This window comes from Pseudopodoces humilis, chromosome 10 (assembly GCF_049639895.1).
Source record: "Pseudopodoces humilis isolate 2021_Gansu_Grassland_sample_001 chromosome 10, ASM4963989v1, whole genome shotgun sequence".
NCBI classification, from domain to species: domain Eukaryota; kingdom Metazoa; phylum Chordata; class Aves; order Passeriformes; family Paridae; genus Pseudopodoces; species Pseudopodoces humilis.
This window is the reverse complement of record NC_142209.1, coordinates 22,390,471-22,407,407: the sequence shown is the minus strand read 5'-3', so window position 1 is coordinate 22,407,407 and position 16,937 is coordinate 22,390,471. Positions and strand designations below refer to the sequence as shown.

At 53.6% G+C, this 16,937-nt stretch overlaps 3 protein-coding genes across 4 annotated transcripts in view; 2 read left to right on the top strand and 1 right to left on the bottom strand.

Annotated features, from left to right (window-relative positions):
- ZSWIM5 (zinc finger SWIM-type containing 5) overlaps positions 1–2,443 on the top strand; it is a 97,982-nt gene extending 95,539 nt beyond the window's left edge. Inside the window, exon 14 of the mRNA XM_014250787.2 lies at positions 21–2,443. Within this exon, the coding sequence (XP_014106262.2) occupies positions 21–883 (863 nt within the window). The 3' untranslated portion in view covers positions 884–2,443. The remainder of the gene's footprint in view (positions 1–20) is intronic.
- UROD (uroporphyrinogen decarboxylase) lies at positions 940–6,901 on the bottom strand. Of its 2 annotated transcripts, XM_005521101.3 has the most exons (10): positions 6,821–6,901; positions 5,917–6,029; positions 5,759–5,838; positions 5,498–5,560; positions 5,202–5,399; positions 4,805–4,966; positions 4,431–4,568; positions 4,188–4,288; positions 3,872–3,938; positions 940–3,682 (listed from the first exon to the last, which is right to left on the bottom strand). In XM_005521101.3, the coding sequence occupies exons 1-10, from the start codon at positions 6,841–6,843 to the stop codon at positions 3,518–3,520; spliced, it is 1,110 nt and encodes a 369-aa protein (XP_005521158.1). In that variant the 5' UTR covers positions 6,844–6,901; the 3' UTR covers positions 940–3,517. The 2 variants fall into 2 exon arrangements, with proteins under 2 accessions (XP_005521158.1, XP_014106263.1); XM_014250788.2 differs by lacking the exon at positions 3,872–3,938 and having other exon boundaries at positions 3,529–3,682.
- A 93-nt stretch (positions 6,902–6,994) lies between these two features.
- On the top strand, positions 6,995–16,871 carry LOC102109410 (E3 ubiquitin-protein ligase HECTD3-like). The gene is made up of 21 exons (XM_005521100.3): positions 6,995–7,447; positions 7,516–7,676; positions 8,052–8,144; positions 8,406–8,541; positions 8,955–9,070; positions 9,355–9,468; positions 9,831–9,913; positions 10,296–10,461; positions 10,920–11,001; positions 11,911–12,093; positions 12,639–12,691; positions 13,006–13,070; positions 13,495–13,598; positions 13,927–14,046; positions 14,382–14,471; positions 14,805–15,011; positions 15,377–15,506; positions 15,899–15,973; positions 16,169–16,250; positions 16,361–16,432; positions 16,676–16,871. The coding sequence occupies exons 1-21, from the start codon at positions 7,121–7,123 to the stop codon at positions 16,758–16,760; spliced, it is 2,544 nt and encodes an 847-aa protein (XP_005521157.2). The 5' UTR covers positions 6,995–7,120; the 3' UTR covers positions 16,761–16,871.
- Positions 16,872–16,937: the final 66 nt, after the last annotated feature.

The following is a 16,937-nucleotide window of genomic DNA, read 5'->3' as shown; positions in this document are numbered from 1 at the left end:
ATCACGGTGTTTTCTTGCAGGAGTGAGGGCCCTGGTGAGCATCCTGCAGAGCTGGTACTCATTGTTCACACCCACGGAAGCTACCAGCATTGTGGCAGCCACGGTGATGTCCCACAACACCATCCTGCGCCTGAGCCTGGACTACCCACAGAGGGAGGAGCTGGCCAGCTGTGCCCGTACCCTGGCCCTGCAGTGCGCCATGAAGGACCCCCAGAACTGCGCCCTGTCTGCCCTGACCCTCTGTGAGAAGGACCACATCGCCTTTGAGACCGCCTACCAGATAGTCATTGATGCTGCCTCCACCGGCATGACCTACACACAGCTCTTCACCATCGCCCGCTACATGGAACACCGGGGCTACCCACTTCGAGCCTTCAAACTGGCCTCGTTGGCCATGACACATCTCAACCTGGCCTACAACCAGGACACTCACCCAGCCATCAATGATGTGCTCTGGGCCTGCGCCTTGAGCCACTCCCTGGGCAAAAACGAGCTGGCAGCCATCATCCCACTGGTGGTGAAGAGCGTGCACTGTGCCACAGTGCTCTCGGACATCCTTCGCCGCTGCACCATGACAGCGCCAGGGCTGGCCGGCATCCCTGGGCGCAGGAACTCGGGGAAGCTGATGTCCACTGACAAAGCGCCCCTGCGGCAGCTGCTGGACGCGACGATAAGCGCCTACATCAACACCACCCACTCCCGGCTCACCCACATCAGCCCACGGCACTATGGGGAGTTCATCGAGTTCCTCAGCAAGGCCAGGGAGACCTTCCTCCTGGCGCAGGACGGGCACATACAGTTCGCCCAGTTCATTGACAATCTTAAACAAATCTACAAAGGCAAGAAAAAACTGATGCTGCTGGTGCGAGAACGGTTTGGGTGAGCCCTGGCTCCTGCCATGCTCACTGGCAGGGTCTGGCAGCAGCACGGGGACTTGGGAGAGAAGAAGGAAGGAAGTGGAGATCAGCTTCCCCCCCACTGGCAGAGGCTGCTCTGTTTTGGTCTTCTGTTTCTTTTTTTTGTTTGTTTGTTTTCTTTTTTTTTTTTCTTTTAGTGTTACTCTTTCTTGGATTTAACCATTTCACACACTGAGAGGATCCAGAGATTCCTTGGGCACAAACCAAAAGGCAACCACGGGGAAAAAGGATGGTTTACTCAGCCCCCTGCCCTCCCTTGCCAATACCAAAAGCTAACCTGGAAATCTAATACCTCTTTCCTGAAGGACGTGGTCGCTGGAGGGATACGAAGGTTGCAAAGTGAAAAATCTTTAAAATTATGTGGGGAATTTAACAAAAAAAAAAGGAAAAAACAAAAAAAAAAGGAAAACAAAAAACAAGCAAAGAAACCTGCGACACTAGAACCTCATGCGTCACCAAAAGCGATGGCTTTGCAGAGCGCTTCTCCCGCCCGCCCGAGACATGCAAACTCCTCTATTTGTGAAGATACTTCAATAAAAACAAGTAAAAGTAACTGTTCTCAGGGATTGCTTACTAAAAGTAACACAAAAAAAAAGCATTTATGATACTGTAAATACTATAGTATATGTGTCAATTATTAAATTGTAAAGTTATAATTATTTATAATTCTGTCTTTTATTTGGGGGATACTTGAAATTGTTGTGGGCTGGGGCGATTATTTTTATTATTGCTATTATTATTATTATTGTTATTATTATTATAACTATTATTTAAAAAACCCACACAAAACCACAGACAAAAAGAGGAGGAGGCACGCGAACATTTCTCAGGTTCCCATGGCATCGTCAGCAGCAAGAAGGGTGTGGGGGGGAGGCGAACATCTACTCAACTCACAGCCCTGGGATGGACGGACAGATGGATGGAGGAGCAGCAGCCCGGCACTGGAGGATAGCAAAGGAAGGACCTCGGGACGATGCTTGCTTGGACACACACAGATGCTGGCGATGGAGGACTCAGCCCATCGCAGGGTGGGTGAAGGGTGGAGTGCCTGGGCGGGCACCAGGGCTGCTGGCTCCAGGGGAGGGAGGGGCAGCCGCGTCACCTTCCCGCACCGTTCCCAATTCCGTGGTGCTGCCAACGCTCGGCCCTTCCTGGCTCGCCCCGCACTGGGGGCACACTCCAGCCCTGGGCCGGTGGCTCTTCAGTTTTGGTTCATTTCTTTGCCAGCAGGTTGGGAGGGCTGGGGGGGGCCAGGGCCAGTCTGGATGGTGACTTGTAGTTAGAGAACGTGCGCTAGTTATCTGCTGTCTGGTTTCATTTTTTGGCAAGTGACTCATGTCTGCGCTCTGGCCAGGAACCCAATTGTACTCAGTCTGTGTCGCCACCAAAATAGCAGTCTTCAACCAGTCTGTTTCTCTCTTTTTTCCTTCCCCCTTTTTTTTTTTTTGTTTTGTTTTGCGTGCGTGCGTGTATGTGTGTGTGCGACCTCTTCATCTGATGTTTAATAATAAAAGGGATGAACATTACCTCCTGTGTCTCTCACTTGTGTCTGCCTTTCTCTGAAGTCAGGGGTGGTCACCACACTTGTGCAGAGCAGTGTCACAGCCTCCTGTGCTAGCCAGCTCCTGTGCCCCAAGGAGGAGGACAGAGCAGGGACAAGGGACCCTGGCTGCTTCTGGGTGCAATTCCCTGCTATGTACAGTGTTATCAGGTCCTTGCCCATGATGGAGACACTGCCCTATCCATGCCAGCTAGAACAGCGTTTCTGCCCATGTCTTAATCCATCCTGCTGCCAACCTGGACCAGTGAGTGTGCTGCAGTGTGGGATGGGGTGGCAAGGAGCTGTAACTCAAGGTTTCTGGGCTGCTTTTTTGCAGGGTTTGCTGAGCCCAGGCAAGCTTGGCCCCGAGGATCAGAGGAGATGGGAGGTGTACATGGGAGAACACTCTAGGACCTAAAGAGGCTTTAGGAGCTGGAGGAGGAAGGCCATGGTGCCTCTGCTGCCATCCCAGCCAGTGTGGCAGGGTGCTGGTGGTGCTGTGTCAGAGGTTCTCCTGCCACTTTGCTAGCTGTCTCCCAGGTGAGTCCTGCTGTGTCTCCCAGCCCCTTGAGACTACTCTGGTTTGAGGACACATTGCCCATTCCAACTTGAGCAGGACTGTGGGACAGCTAATACTGAATCTGCCAGTGGTGGACTGTGAGCCCCAAGCTCCCAGGCTGTGACCCTGCCAGCCTCAGGCAGCTCACCTTCCCTAGCAGGGCTAAGCACGGCCATCCTCAGATGGCTGTTGTAACCTGGGCTCACATCCTCTGCAGCCTGGCAGGGAGAGGCACCCTCCACAATTTTCTGCCATCCCTGTTTCCCCATTTTGACCTGCAGGATAGGGCTCAGGGGCTCGCCCTCACTGCACATGCTCCTCTAGCAGCCTGCCATGACTTCCCAACTCCTTCAGGGCTATCCAGTTCCCCATCCCCCAGCCAGAGTCACACGGCTGCTGCAGAGAAGGTCCTGGTTTAATGCTGCAGCCCAGCCTAGGGTGAGCCCTCTGACAACATGGGTGACTGTGCCCAAACCAGAGTCCTGTCCCCAGGGCCCAGGCTCAGCTGTGCTTGTTGATATGACGGGAATGAGCATGCACGGCTTCCACAAAGGCACCCACATGTTCAGGGTTCATGTCAGGGTAGAGGCCGTGGCCCAGGTTGGCAATATAGCGTTGGGTCCCAAAACTCTCCAGCATCTTCTTCACCAGCTCGCCAATCTTCTCCTGTAGGTATGGTAGGAAACCATATGTCAGACCAATCCAGCTCAGGGTATTTTACCCCCCACTAGTCCCCCCCCTCCCCAGCTAGCCTGGGGGACTCCTGGGACATAAGCCAATGCTGCAGTGGGGAAGCTGAGGCAGAAAGCCTTTAACACAGGCTTGAAGTAGTTGCTGGAAATGGCCCTGGCTCACCTTGGGTGCATAGAGAGCACATGGATCCAGGTTCCCTTGCAGGGTGACTTCTTTTCCTACCTGTGCACTGCAGCAGGGAGGAAGCAGGTGAGTTGCTGCATGTCGTAGAGGGGCTGAGGGCAGCCAGGTGCCTGCAGCCCCTATCACAGGACACCCAGGACCCCTCAGCACAGCCTTTAGAAGCTCTAGCATGGTAGCCCAACTATCCTCACCTTTGAAGTAGCAATGTCCAGACCAATGTCCTTCCAGAGAAGGAGGTCAGAGTACCTGGCCTGGGATCTTGGCCAGACACCTGAGCCCTGTGTCAGACTCTTACCGAGCTTCCTGGGGCCGGATGGTCCAGTCGAGACCAACAACCTCATAACCTGCATGGGCCAGGTCACGCAGGGCGTAGTGCGCATCCTTGGCAAAGATGATCTGGGGAGGGAGGAGATGGGCAGCAACTGCTGTGAGTCAGACCCCTCTCCACGGGCTGGACTGAAGGAAGCAGGTACCCGGGAATGCACCCCTCTCCAGCAGCCCTCAGATGTCAGGGTCAATCCAGGCAGCCCTGACTCACCATGGGCACCAAGGGCAGTGCCTCCTCCTTCAGCTTGCTTTTGACAGCCTGGGCAATGTCTCGGATGTAAGGCAGGGCGAAGTCCTGAAACAGTTCTGGGCCCAGGTGCCCTGCATGGGACTCAAACAGCTGAAGCGCCTGCCAGGGACACAGAAACCTTTATGCTGGAAAAGACCTTCAAGATAATATTGAGTTTGACCATTAACCCAGCACTGCCAAATCCACCAATAAAGCATGTCCCCAAGTGCCCCATCTACTTGTCTATCAAACACCTCCAGGGATAGTGACTCAACCACTTTCCCATGGGACTGGGAGAGCAGACCCTCAGTCCCTGTATTCCTTCTTGTCCTTGTCTCCATTGCCCCAGGACAAACCTGTGCTCCAGCAGCCACCTGCCCCACCAGGTAGTCAATGATGACGTCGGCCAGCAGCCGTAGCAGGCGGTGGCTTGCCTCAGGGTGACGGTAGAGCCAGCTCTTGGCCTTGGCCATTGTAGTGGAGCCACCACCTTCAATCATGTAGGACATGAGTGTCCACTGTGAGGAGAAGTGAGGGGAATGATGGAGATGAAAGAAGACACAAAGTCCCAGTCGTAGTGCTGAAGGCAGGACCTGTGAGCACCCCAGAGCCTGGGGCACAGCTGCTCCTGCATTGAATGCTGCCCCTTACGCACCCATGTAGCACCCACAGCTGGGGGTGCCATAGCTGGTCTCACCCTGAGAGCAGAGGAGCCCATTAGGGAAACCCACACAGAGGAGCCACGTCACTTACCGGTGCCCCTGAGAAGCCGATGAGGGGCACCTTGCCCTCCAGGCTGTGTCGTGTCAGTGTGATGGCCTGGAAGACGTAACCTAACTCTGCGGTGACATCCACCTTCTGTCGCAGTTTCAGCAGATCCTCCACCTCCTTCAGAGGCTCTGTGAATGTGGGTCCTTTACCAGGGACCATAACAACCTCCATGCCCAGTGCCTGGGGACAGGGGAGAATGGAGAAGCAGGAATGGGGCAGCCCTGAACTCTGCCCTGTTGCCAGCTGCTGTTTCCCATGGCATTGGCCATGGCTCTCACCTGGGGCACCACCAAGATGTCAGAGAAGATGATGGCAGCATCCAGGGGGAATCGTCTTAGTGGCTGCACAGAGGAAGAGGCAATGTTAGTGAGGGGTTGCAACTCTCTTCCCATGGAGGAGGTGCTCAAGCACACGAGGAAGTGGAGTCCCCAAGGGCTGCACAATTTACTGAGGCCACCCAGGATGGTTAGAACCAAGGTTTCTCCCCATATCCATCTGGGAAGGGAGAGGGGACACACAGACCCCTGAGTGATGCTCACCTGCAGTGTCAGCTCACAGCACAATTTGGGGCTCCGGCAAGTGGCAAAGAAATCCTGTGAGGCCCGTGTCTCCAAAAACTCTACAACGGACCACAACAAATGTTATTGGGTTCTTCCCGAGGCCCCTTTGCTACCCCCCGCACACCTCCACGGCTCACCTGGCAGGTACCGCCCGGCCTGCCGCATGCACCACACCGGGGTGTGCTCCGTCTCCTCCCCACGCGCCGCGCGCAGGAACGTGTCGTTCTTCAGCTTGGGGAAACCTTTGGGGCTGCGGAGCAAAGAGCAGGTACAGGTTGTCACCCACGATGGGTCTGGGAGCCCTGACAGGTCCCCACGCTGGGGCAGAAGGTGCCAGAGGTAAGCGGCTTATCCCCACTTCTTGACCGTAGAAGAGGCTTGCGCCCAGCTGTGACAAATGTGATAAATTCTCCCTGCCACAGCCCAGGACTTCTTCCTGCCGAGGACCGCGGGCTCCCCCGGGGGAGCGGCGATGCGCTGCCCAGGACCCACGAGATTAAGTTATCGGGGCCACCAGTTGCTCCCGCCCGGAGAGATTTGGGACGAGCGGGGCGCGGGGCGGGCCGTCCTGCATTCCCCGCGGTCTGTGCCAGGCCACGCGGCCCCAACCTCCCCACTGTGGGGCTTCTGGAGTCCGGCCTCCACCTGGGAGGGGAGCCCCGGCAACCGCGGGGCCTATGCGAACAAAGTCCCCAGAACCTCCACTTGGGACCGGTGAATTAACTACCACACCAGTGGCCCCGCTGATCCCTCCCAGGGCAGGATCATCCCGCTCCCTCCCCGCCCAGAGCGTCTCTAGTGACCCAGTACTGGACTCTTGTGCCAGCACCATAATCCCAGGGCCACTCCAGTGCCTCGGCGGTGTCCCCAGAGCACAGTTCGCAGTACAGGATCTCAGCACGAAACTACTATCCACAGTGCTCCCACAGTGCCAGATCGCCGTTCCCAGAGCCACACCAGTATCCCCCGTGCAGGAGTCGGAACGTGGCCCCGTTACCACACTAGAAAGGGACGCAGGCCTGCCCGGTTCCGGTTACTTACAGGAGCCGCTCGCCACCCTCCATCCTCCTCCGCCCGTCCCCGGCCTCTCAGTTGCCCCCAGACGCGGCGTGGTCCGCCCGGTCCCGCCCCCATCCCGCCCCGCTCGCGCCGCCATCTTTCCCCGCCCCTTGCCCGGCTTCCGCCCCTCCGTACGCTGCCATCTTGCCCCACTCCTCTGTACGTGACACGGGCGCCGCCATCTTGCTCTACGTCCGGCCCTGCCGGGCGCCGCCATCTTGGCTGTCGGCGGGCGGGGTTCGCCGTAAACCGGAGCGCAGCGGAGCCGGTGTCCGGAGCGCGATGAGGGCAGGCGGGGAGGCGCCGCACCAGGTGCTGGGCCGGCTGCGGTTCCTGCTGCAGTGCAGCGAGTGCTTCCGCCGCGCCCGGGCGCTGCCCGCCGCGCTCTGCTACGTGCCGCGGGAGGTGCAGTACAAGATCTGCAAGGACCCCTCGGCCGCCGCGGCCGCCGCCGCCCGCAGCCTGCTCAGCGTGGGGGACAGCCCGGGGCCGGCGCGGGGCGGCAAGCGGGCGGCGCGGGCCACGATCGAGGTGCGGAAGGGCGGCTGCCTGCGCGCCACCGGCGAGGAGTACTGCAACGGCGCCGGGCTCTGGGTCAAGCTCAGCAAGGTAACGCGGGACCGGCGGCCCGCGAAGGGCTCGGCCCGGCCTCGCCTGACTGCCGGCTCTCCCCACAGGAGCAGCTGGAAGAGTACCGGAGCGGCTGCGATCTCGAGGAGGGGTGGGTGCTGGTGTGCAAGCATGCCGACGGCGGGGACCGGCTGGTGCCCGTGGAGTCCACGGAACGGATCCAGCGGCAGCAGCAGCTGTTCGGAGTGGATTACAAGCCCGTCATCAGGTGCGGGGCCGCGGTGTCCCGCTGGGTCCCCGGGAGCGCGGAGGTGCTCACCTCTGTGCGGGCTCGGGATCTGGCCCACGGCCCCTCCTGCCTCGGGCTAGGGAACCCCCGGTCTGCTTGGACAGGTTTCATGGAAGTGAGGCAAGAGGGATGCCGGATGTGGAGTGGTCTGGGTTTGGCTCGGGCACTGTGCTTGTCACATGCCCAGGGGGATGTGGAAGGAGTAGACATAGTTGGAAAGGAAAGTACAGCAGATGATGCTGAAGGTGATGGAGAATTAAGCATGGTGGGGCTTTAAACCCCAGTCTTCCCCTTACAGCTACTCCTCGATCACCAACTGGGATGTTCTCACTCCACTTCTCTGTGTTGTTTCAGATGGGAGCAGGTGGTGGATCTGACATACTCCCTGCGCCTCGGAGCAAAACCCAGGCCCATGGAGCAGGATGAGGCTGCAGTAGAGAAGCTTCGGTATGACTGTTTCCTGACTCCTGCTGGGACAGTGGTGAGGGACAAGCTTCTGTCTCTTGTGGCTGCCTGGACAGTTGTCTCTTGCAGACTTGGGGGAGAGGGGGGAAGACAGGCAGCTCTGCACAGCACAGTCCTGTCCTAGATATGCCTGCAAAAAGCAGGAAACAGAGCAAGACAAGCAGGATATGTACCTTCCTTTTTTGACCCATTAGCCTGGCTGCCTCTGGCTCTCCAGACCCGGTAATCCCTTTTCCCTGCTAGGTTTGTGCCCCCAACATGGACTTACGAATGTGATGAAGACCTGGTGCATTTCCTATATGACCACATTGGGAAGGAGGATGAGAACTTGGGCAGCGTTAAGCAGTACGTGGACAGCATCGATGTCTCCTCCTACACGGTGGGTTAAAGGGACAAAGCTACATCAGCCCCGCTGTGCTGTGGGGCTGGGAAGCGTGGATAGTGCTTGCTGTGCTGCTCTGGCCTGGACTGGACTCTGTTTGAGGATGTGGGAGAAAAGCCTGGGGAGTGTCATGCAGCATGTTGTGTACCGTATCCCCTGGAGAAAAAGTGGTTTGAGAAGCCAGTGCTAATATTACTTGTAAAGCTGATTTTAGGGGGTGTTTGATACTCCGTGGGTCAGCCCTAGTGTTCTGTGTCCTGTGCACTCCTGGTGTCTACCCACCAAAGGGTACAACCCAGCAAAGGGAACAGGCCAATGTGATGCCCTCTGACATTAAGATTCATGATGAAAGTAACTATTAAGGAGAAGTTAATCCTACACCCATCTGATCTTCACTCGCCCTCTTCCAGGAGGACTTCAATGTGTCCTGCCTGACAGACAGCCATGCCGACACATACTGGGAGAGTGATGGGTCCCAGGGCCAGCACTGGGTGCGGCTCAACATGAAGAAAGGCACCATTGTCAAGTGAGTCATCTCCATCTGCTCTACATTCATCTCTGCTCTACATGCTGGCTAGTGACTGGGGCAAGCTTAGCCATTCCCTCTCTGCCTGAGTGTTGTGGCCCAAATTTGCCTGTGCTTCCTGCCCCTCAGCCCTTACTCTGGCTGTGGGCTTGAAGGGGTTTTAGCATTGTCACAGGTACCTGGGAATCCCAGCTTAGTAACAACATGACCAAGTGATGAGAGGGAGTAGCAATAGGTGTTCTGATACAGTTGCCTTCTCCTTAATGTCCTGCTTCCCTTTGCAGGAAGCTGCTGCTGACAGTGGATACCACTGATGAGAACTTCATGCCCAAGCGGGTTGCTGTGTATGGGGGCGAGGGGGACAATCTGAAGAAACTCAACGATGTCGGCATTGATGAGTGAGTGGGTGGAGGTGCACAGGGTGTCCTGGCTCTTGCAGGGGCCCAAGGTGCTGAACACTGGCCTGAAGCACTCATGCAGCACCAGCCAGGCTCTCCGGGATGCAGGTTCACTCTGCCTACAATAGCATGGTACGGTCATCAGGGCTCTCCTCGTCCAGTTGTGAGACACATCAAAATCATGGTACCTGGACCTGACTCACCAGCAGGCATTCAGCTGTATTGTAAGCAAGAACTGAGTTCTTGCCATAGGCTCCCATTTCAAATTATGCAAACCATCTTCCCTTAAAAATGTCTGAGTTGATTTTGGCAGGATGGGTGAGGGAACAGCCCTTCAGTCCTCATCTGTGCTCTGTTTGCAGGAGCTATATTGGGGATGTGTGCATCCTTGAGGACATGACAACACACCTGCCTGTCATCGAGATCCGGATTGTGGAGTGCAGAGGTAGGGCTGGCTGTTGTGGCCACATCCATAAGGCATCTCTAAAATACTGTACATTAAGAGTTTATTCTGTTACTTGTTCTTCTTCTCCTTGTGGGCTGTTTTAGATGAGATTCAAAAGAGCCATGGGAAACTCCTGGGAGATCTGAAGTTTTGCAAATTCTCAGCTTTCATCGTATTTTTCTCTGCCTTCAATTGTTTAATTATATTTCTTCTGTAAATGCCCTGCTTTTTCTTCACAGAGGTATTTGAGGCTCTTGGTGCCCAGCCCCAGAGCTGGTGGAGCTGGTACATTCCTACTGTTTTTGCTTATTGATCTCCTATACTTTATTTAAGGCTTGCTTTCTTGTGATCTTGGCATATCATCCATGGTCTTTCTTGGCAGATGATGGGATTGATGTTCGTATCCGAGGCATCAAAATCAAATCCTCGCGGCAGAGGGACTTGGGGCTCAGTGCTGACATGTTCCAGTTGCCCAATTTGGTGCGTTACCCTCGCCTAGAAGGGACTGACCCTGATCTGCTGTACCGAAGGGCTGTGCTCATTCAAAGGTACTGTGTGGAGGGGAGCAGGCAGGTGCCATTGCCTGCAGGGACTGATGCCATCTCCAGCATAAGAGGAGGCTGTAAAACTACGACACTTCTCTTGAGACAGACATCCTGGACACTGGAGAAAATAGGAGTCATTTGGGAATAAAAACCAAAACAACCGTCTAGGGTGGCTCCCTTATGCTTTCAGAGGAGATCTGTAGCTCAAGTTCACAGTGTCTGGTGTGTCACAGGCACAACATATATGTGCAGCGTCGGGGTTAGGTATATGCAGAGTTGCTTGTAAGGGATGCAAAATCCCTGCAGTGCCCGGGGAATGGGAATTTAGTACCAGACGCTACATGATGTAAAAAACTGTTCTGGGTTTGGTTTGGATTAGTTTTTTTTCTGCTTGTGGTGTGGTCTGGAACAGGCTTGTGCAGATCCCCATCACTCCTTGTTGCAATATCTTTGGGATTTAGATTCATCAAGCTCCTGGACAGTGTCCTGCATCACTTGGTGCCAGCCTGGGACCACACTGTTGGCACGTTCAGCAAACTCAAGGTGAGCAGTTGGCTCTGTGTCTTGTTGGGGCCTCAGTCTGGCAGGGTGATGGTGCTCCTGCTGTGGCAAAGGAGGCAGGCTTGTTGCCTTTAAAGCAGCTGGAGGGAAATACCTTTCTGAGCTTAGGTCACTAACTCTGTGAAAGGTGATATTTTTTATTTTCCTACTAAACTGCTGATGTAGAAGCATGTAGCTGTGGGCTAACAAGTGGGCTCAAACCAGAACATTTCACCCTCAAAGGGGCTTGGATCATAGCAGCACTGGGCACGCAAGCTGGATGCACATTCTCCTCCAAGATCTCAGCCCAGGACGCTCTGTTCTTGCACTTCCTGCCAGCAGCTTTGAGCTGGCTTGTCCAAACATCAAGGCTTTTACCAGTAACATTCTTCCTGGCTTTAATAAGCTTTTGCTTTTCATCCTTTTCATAGTGCTGAGTTCATCCCTCTAGTTGTCTGCTTTCCTTTCTCTCCAAGAATACACATGCTGGACATTACCAGGATAGCCCCATTCTGTTTGTTTCTAAGCCTTGTGTCAGAATGCACTGTAATTCCTGTGCCAGGTCAACATGGGACCCAAAACATTTGAGGATTCTTGTTTGTTTAGAGGAGATGGCTTTGATTACAGCTAAAAGGGATAGTAAGACCAGTGTTCTGGTGAGAGTGAGGGTAAAGGGGAGTCTAAGCAACACTGAAATGTGAGCATCAGATGACAGCTGGTGGCTTGAGGGCTGAGCTTGTTATCTGCCTTAAGCCAGAATGCAGAATGTTTCAGAGGCAGAAGGGGAGTAAATACTGTCAATGAGAATGTGTCTGTGTGTGAAGGCCCTGGGAAAGGGAAAAACCTGGAGATGTGATGGCAGACTACTTCAGCAGACAGTAGGTGACATGTTTTGTGCATCCCTGTTGGCAGCACATCAAGCAATTCTTGCTGTTGTCCAAGAAGCGCACAGCTCTCATTACGCAGTGTCTGAAGGACTCAGAGACCAGCAAGCCCAACTTCATGCCAAGGCTCTACATTAACCGACGCCTGGCCATGGAGCACCGGGACAACCCTGCCCTGGACCCCAGCTGCAAGAATGCTGTCTTCACCCAGGTACTGTCCCTCCTGCAAGGGACCCTGCTGTACTGGGGAGAGTGGAGCATCCCAAAATCAAAATTATCTGCATTAGGATGGGTGGAAGGGACAGCTTAGAGCTGGAGATTGACCAAGCCTTCAAGGCCTCTTCACATGACTCACAGGCTCTACAATTACATGTGCTGATGGTCCCATATCCAGGAATAACATCTAGGAGGGATTTGGGATCTCTGAGTTGAAATCTATACTCTATCCTGGATGCTCTCTGTGGCATGTTGTTAATGGAGAGTGTAACAATCCTGTTGCACTAAAAAGGCTGTAAAGAATTCTTTACTGTGTGACAACAATCAAGTAGCTGCATACAGTTCTGTGTTGTGGTTTACAGCAATGCTGATCTTCCTGTGTCCACTCTCTCCTCACCTCCAATAGATTTGGGACTCTGTATGTGTGCACAAGCACCCCAAACTGCTGTGAGACTTGATGTGTTTGATGTACCTGCCTTGATGTGGCACCAGTTCCCCTGGAGAGGGGATGCCAACCTTGACTATCTCTGCTTGTTGCAGGTATATGAAGGCCTGAAACCTTCAGACAAGTTTGAAAAACCTCTAGATTATAGGTAAGCATACTGGGGAGGGAAGGCATTATGCAGTGCTGGGAGCTATGGCCTGTCACAACAGGGTGTTTGGGAAGCTCATGTCCTGTTCTCTGGAGAGGTTTAGCTAGGACAGGAGCCAGCTCAGCCATGGGATCAGGGCCCATCCCCCAATGTGTCACCTCCCTACTGAGGATGCAGTTGTCTCTGGACATTGAGATCTTGTCCTGTCCTTAACTCAGACTGTTTTACCCTAGTCCCTTGATGTCCCTACTGTGCCTGTCCCAGCACCTCCTTGGCTTTGAGCAGCACCTCAGGTGATACCTGGTTCTCCACAGGTGGCCGTTGCGTTACGACCAGTGGTGGGAGTGCAAATTTATCGCAGAGGGCATCATCGACCAAGGTAGGGGTTGCAGGAGACCAGAGCTCCTCTGGAGCAGTTGGGGGTTGATGAGGTGACTGTTGTAGGTACTTTTGTTCAGTTCCAGTGTTAATTCCCATGGAGGAGAGAAGGAAAGCAGGTTGCCTTGTCCTGCCACCCCAGGCTATGTCCTAGATAAAGAGTGCTGGAATGTGGACCAGACTTCCATTAGTCACTAACTGCAGCTTTACCAGGGCCAGTGATCCTTCTGGCTGTTCTCCACAGGCCAGGCAGAGATGTTATTTCTCTTGTCTTACTTTCTCCAATGTCCTAAGGCTCTAACAGGAGCCTTCCGCTCAACCCAGGGTCAGGTTGGACCAGAAATCCTCATCTTTGCTCCATAACTCTGAGGATCAGCACATGGGGAGTTCACATCACTAAAAATGCCCTTCTTTTGGGGTTGCAGGTGGTGGTTTTCGGGACAGCCTAGCAGACATGTCAGAAGAGCTGTGCCCCAGCTCAGCAGACACCCCTGTGCCTCTGCCCTTCTTCGTGCGCACATCCAACCAGGTGCTGTGTGTTGGGATGTTTGGGGCAAACCCTTCCATTCCTGGCAGTGCAGCACTGTCCCTGTCCCCTTGCATGCCAGGGACATACCTACTTTTCTGGATCCAAAGCTTTTCTTTGTGAGGGCTTGGGTAGTTTGCTTTGTGGCATTTCATTTTAGAATATGCTGACAAGTGCCTGGATACCAGTCTCTCACTGGGAATATTGCCAAGGGGGATGGAGAGTTTAGCCCACTTCTGCTGTGAGAAGTGCCCAGAGGCATGGCAGGAGTAGTCTGTGGTGTTTCATGCTGTGCTGAAATTATGACTTGGAGTTTTGCCTCTCACTCCAGGGTAATGGCACTGGAGAAGCTAGGGACATGTATGTCCCCAACCCCTCCTGTAAAGACTTCCCAAAGTACGAGTGGATTGGGCAGATCATGGGAGCAGCTCTGAGGGGCAAGGAGTTTCTGGTAAGTTTTCAATCCCATGCCTCTGAGAAGAGTTGCTGCCTGCAGCAAAAGTCTCCTGCAGCCTGTTTAACAGTAGTATGGAAAGGCTCTGTGGTCACATGTTGGGACAAGACATGTTTGGGGCCAAGCAGTTTGGAGAACTCACAGCCTGAGTTTTGGGGGATGCTTCTAACAACTTGGGAGATAGTGTTTGGTCTCTACTCAGCTACAATGAGCTCTGCATGTGGAGGGGGAAGTAGGGAAGCCTCTTCGTGTCTGCATTGTTGAGACCTATCTCCATCTTTGGGGAGGTCTAATTTTGACACAGAGTCAATAAAATCTCTTTTTTTCTTCAGGTCCTGGCTCTTCCTGGCTTTGTATGGAAGCAATTAACAGGGGAAGAGGTCAGCTGGAGCAAAGACTTCCCTGCTGTGGACTCCGTGTTGGTGAGAGGGACTGGGAGGCTGTGCCTATCCTATTCCTTGTAGCACTCGGCAAGGTGCTGATTTGTGTTCCTCTCCTCATCCTCCTATGATATGTCAAATAAAGACAACAAAGGACAACTTTTAGCTATAAAGAAGTAGCAAATGCTGTTATAGAGATGCAGACATGCTGACTGCTGCTTCAAGCATGCAATGGCCCAAGGTCTGCTAAACAGCTTTAAGGCAGCATATCCCATGTTGTGTCACTGTCACTTGTCTGGGGAGAAGATGAGGACTTGGGCACATCACTGCTCTCTGGCCATCTCTCTAACATACACTTACTTGGTGCCTGGACAGGTGAAGCTCCTGGAGGTGATGGAAGTCATGGATAAAGACACCTTTGAATTCAAGTTTGGGAATGAGCTGACCTACACAACAGTGCTGAGTGACCAGCGCATGGTGGAGCTGATCCCCAATGGCAGCAACACCGCTGTGCGCTACGAGGACCGCAAGGAGTTCATCCGCCTGGTGCAAAAGGCTCGGCTGGAGGAGAGCAAGGAGCAGGTGACACTGTCCCACCCTGTGGGTGGTCATTGGCTCCCAGAGACCTGCCCCTAGCCTGTTTCTGGTAAAATGCACTGTGGTTAGTGTCCCTGTGCTCATTAGGGCAATGGTATCCAGCCCTTTCGGTGGGGTCCTGGAGCCTATGGAGTTGTTGAGAAGCAAAGTGGCTTCTAATAGCATGGGTGATAATGGATTTTATTCACAGATCTGTCACAGGTTTCTGAATCTCTCTGGGATTGTGTCCCATTTCTTCAGGTTCTTTGGAGCATGTGCTGAGCAGTCACATGGCTTGAATCCATTAGAGTCCCTAGGCTCAACCTTGAGTCAGAGTAATGGGCTGCTTAACTGCCTTGTCTCCTTTTCAGATCATGGCCATGCAGGCTGGGCTGCTGAAGGTGGTGCCCCAAGCTGTTCTTGACCTCCTTACATGGCAGGAGCTTGAAAAAAAGGTCTGTGGAGACCCTGAAGTCACAGTTGATGCCCTGAAGAGGCTCAGTAAGTGAAGGGTTTTGCTGAAAACTCTCTTCCTGAAAACAAGACTGTCATCTGTCTGTGCTGGCACAAAGAGAAGTGTGAGAGGCCAGTATTAGCCTTTCTTACAGTGAGAATATGGTCCTGTGTACTTCTTACCTTTAGCTGGGTGTTGATGGGGACAGTTCTTTGACTTCATTCCTGGGCCTCACAGTAGAGGCTGGGGCATCCCTAAGCTGCCAGTATCTGAGCCCCTGTGGAACTGAGATGTGGATCTGGCTGTTTCCTGGGAGGGGCCTGTCTATATATGTTCCTTGCACCTTGGGTCTACATGGTCGCACCCTGCAGACACCCACTGCCAAAGAGGGAGGAGCTCACACCTTTATTAAACTCCTTCTTTGTGTCCTTTCTGACAGCCCGGTTTGAGGACTTTGAGCCACAGGATACTCGTGTTCAGTACTTCTGGGAAGCACTCAATAACTTCACCAATGGTGAGCAATTAGCTCTGTCCATGCATATGTTGTGCCATGACAGCTCCTGCCTGCTGGCTGGGAGGGAAACCACTGAAGGAAAGCAAGCAGCTAGGCTGAAGGGACTGCTCACTAGTGCTGGGGATACCTGGAAGCAGCTGTACTGCATCTCACATCCCTCTAGGGTTTCCTGATGTCTTTGCTTTTCCTTCACAGAGGATCGCAGTCGCTTCCTCAGATTTGTCACTGGCAGAAGTCGCCTACCAGCCCGGATCTACATCTATCCAGACAAGATGGGGTAAGTCCATTCTTCTGTAGACTGCAAGGCTGACAGATCCCACACCAAAGGGATGGGTTGTCTGGGCTCCCTGGCCTGCTGGTTCTAATCAGAGTGTCACCTTTTTCCAGCTCAGAGACAACAGATGCCTTGCCAGAGTCATCCACCTGCTCCAGCACCCTCTTCTTGCCCAACTATGCTACGTAAGTTTTGATGCTTCCCAGTGTCTGGGGGGGGACTGTGTGTGGGCTCTCTTCTTAACATTGGTGCTGATTGGGCTCCATCACTTTGCCACACTTATATTCCCTGCCTGTCCCACGTGGCTGCTCTGTGAGCCCCTGGTGAAACATATCTTCCATTTCAGAAAACATCTTGTCTTCTCAACTGGCAAATGCAGCAATAGCAGCTCCTCCTTATCTTTTTTTTTTCCTTCCTGTCATCCCTAGAGCCAAGGTATGTGAAGAGAAGTTGCGCTATGCTGCCTATAACTGCGTGGCCATTGACACAGATATGAGTCCATGGGAAGAGTGACGTTGCAGCCTGACCAAGCAGCATGGACAATTGTTCAAGAAAACCATGCAATGGGAAGCATTCCCTTGTCCCCACGGGATGTGTATATATAATAAATATATAGGTGTGAAATCTGGCTCCCAGCAGTGGACATAAAGGGTTGGGTCTTCAGCGGGGTGGGAGCTAGCTTGGATTGTA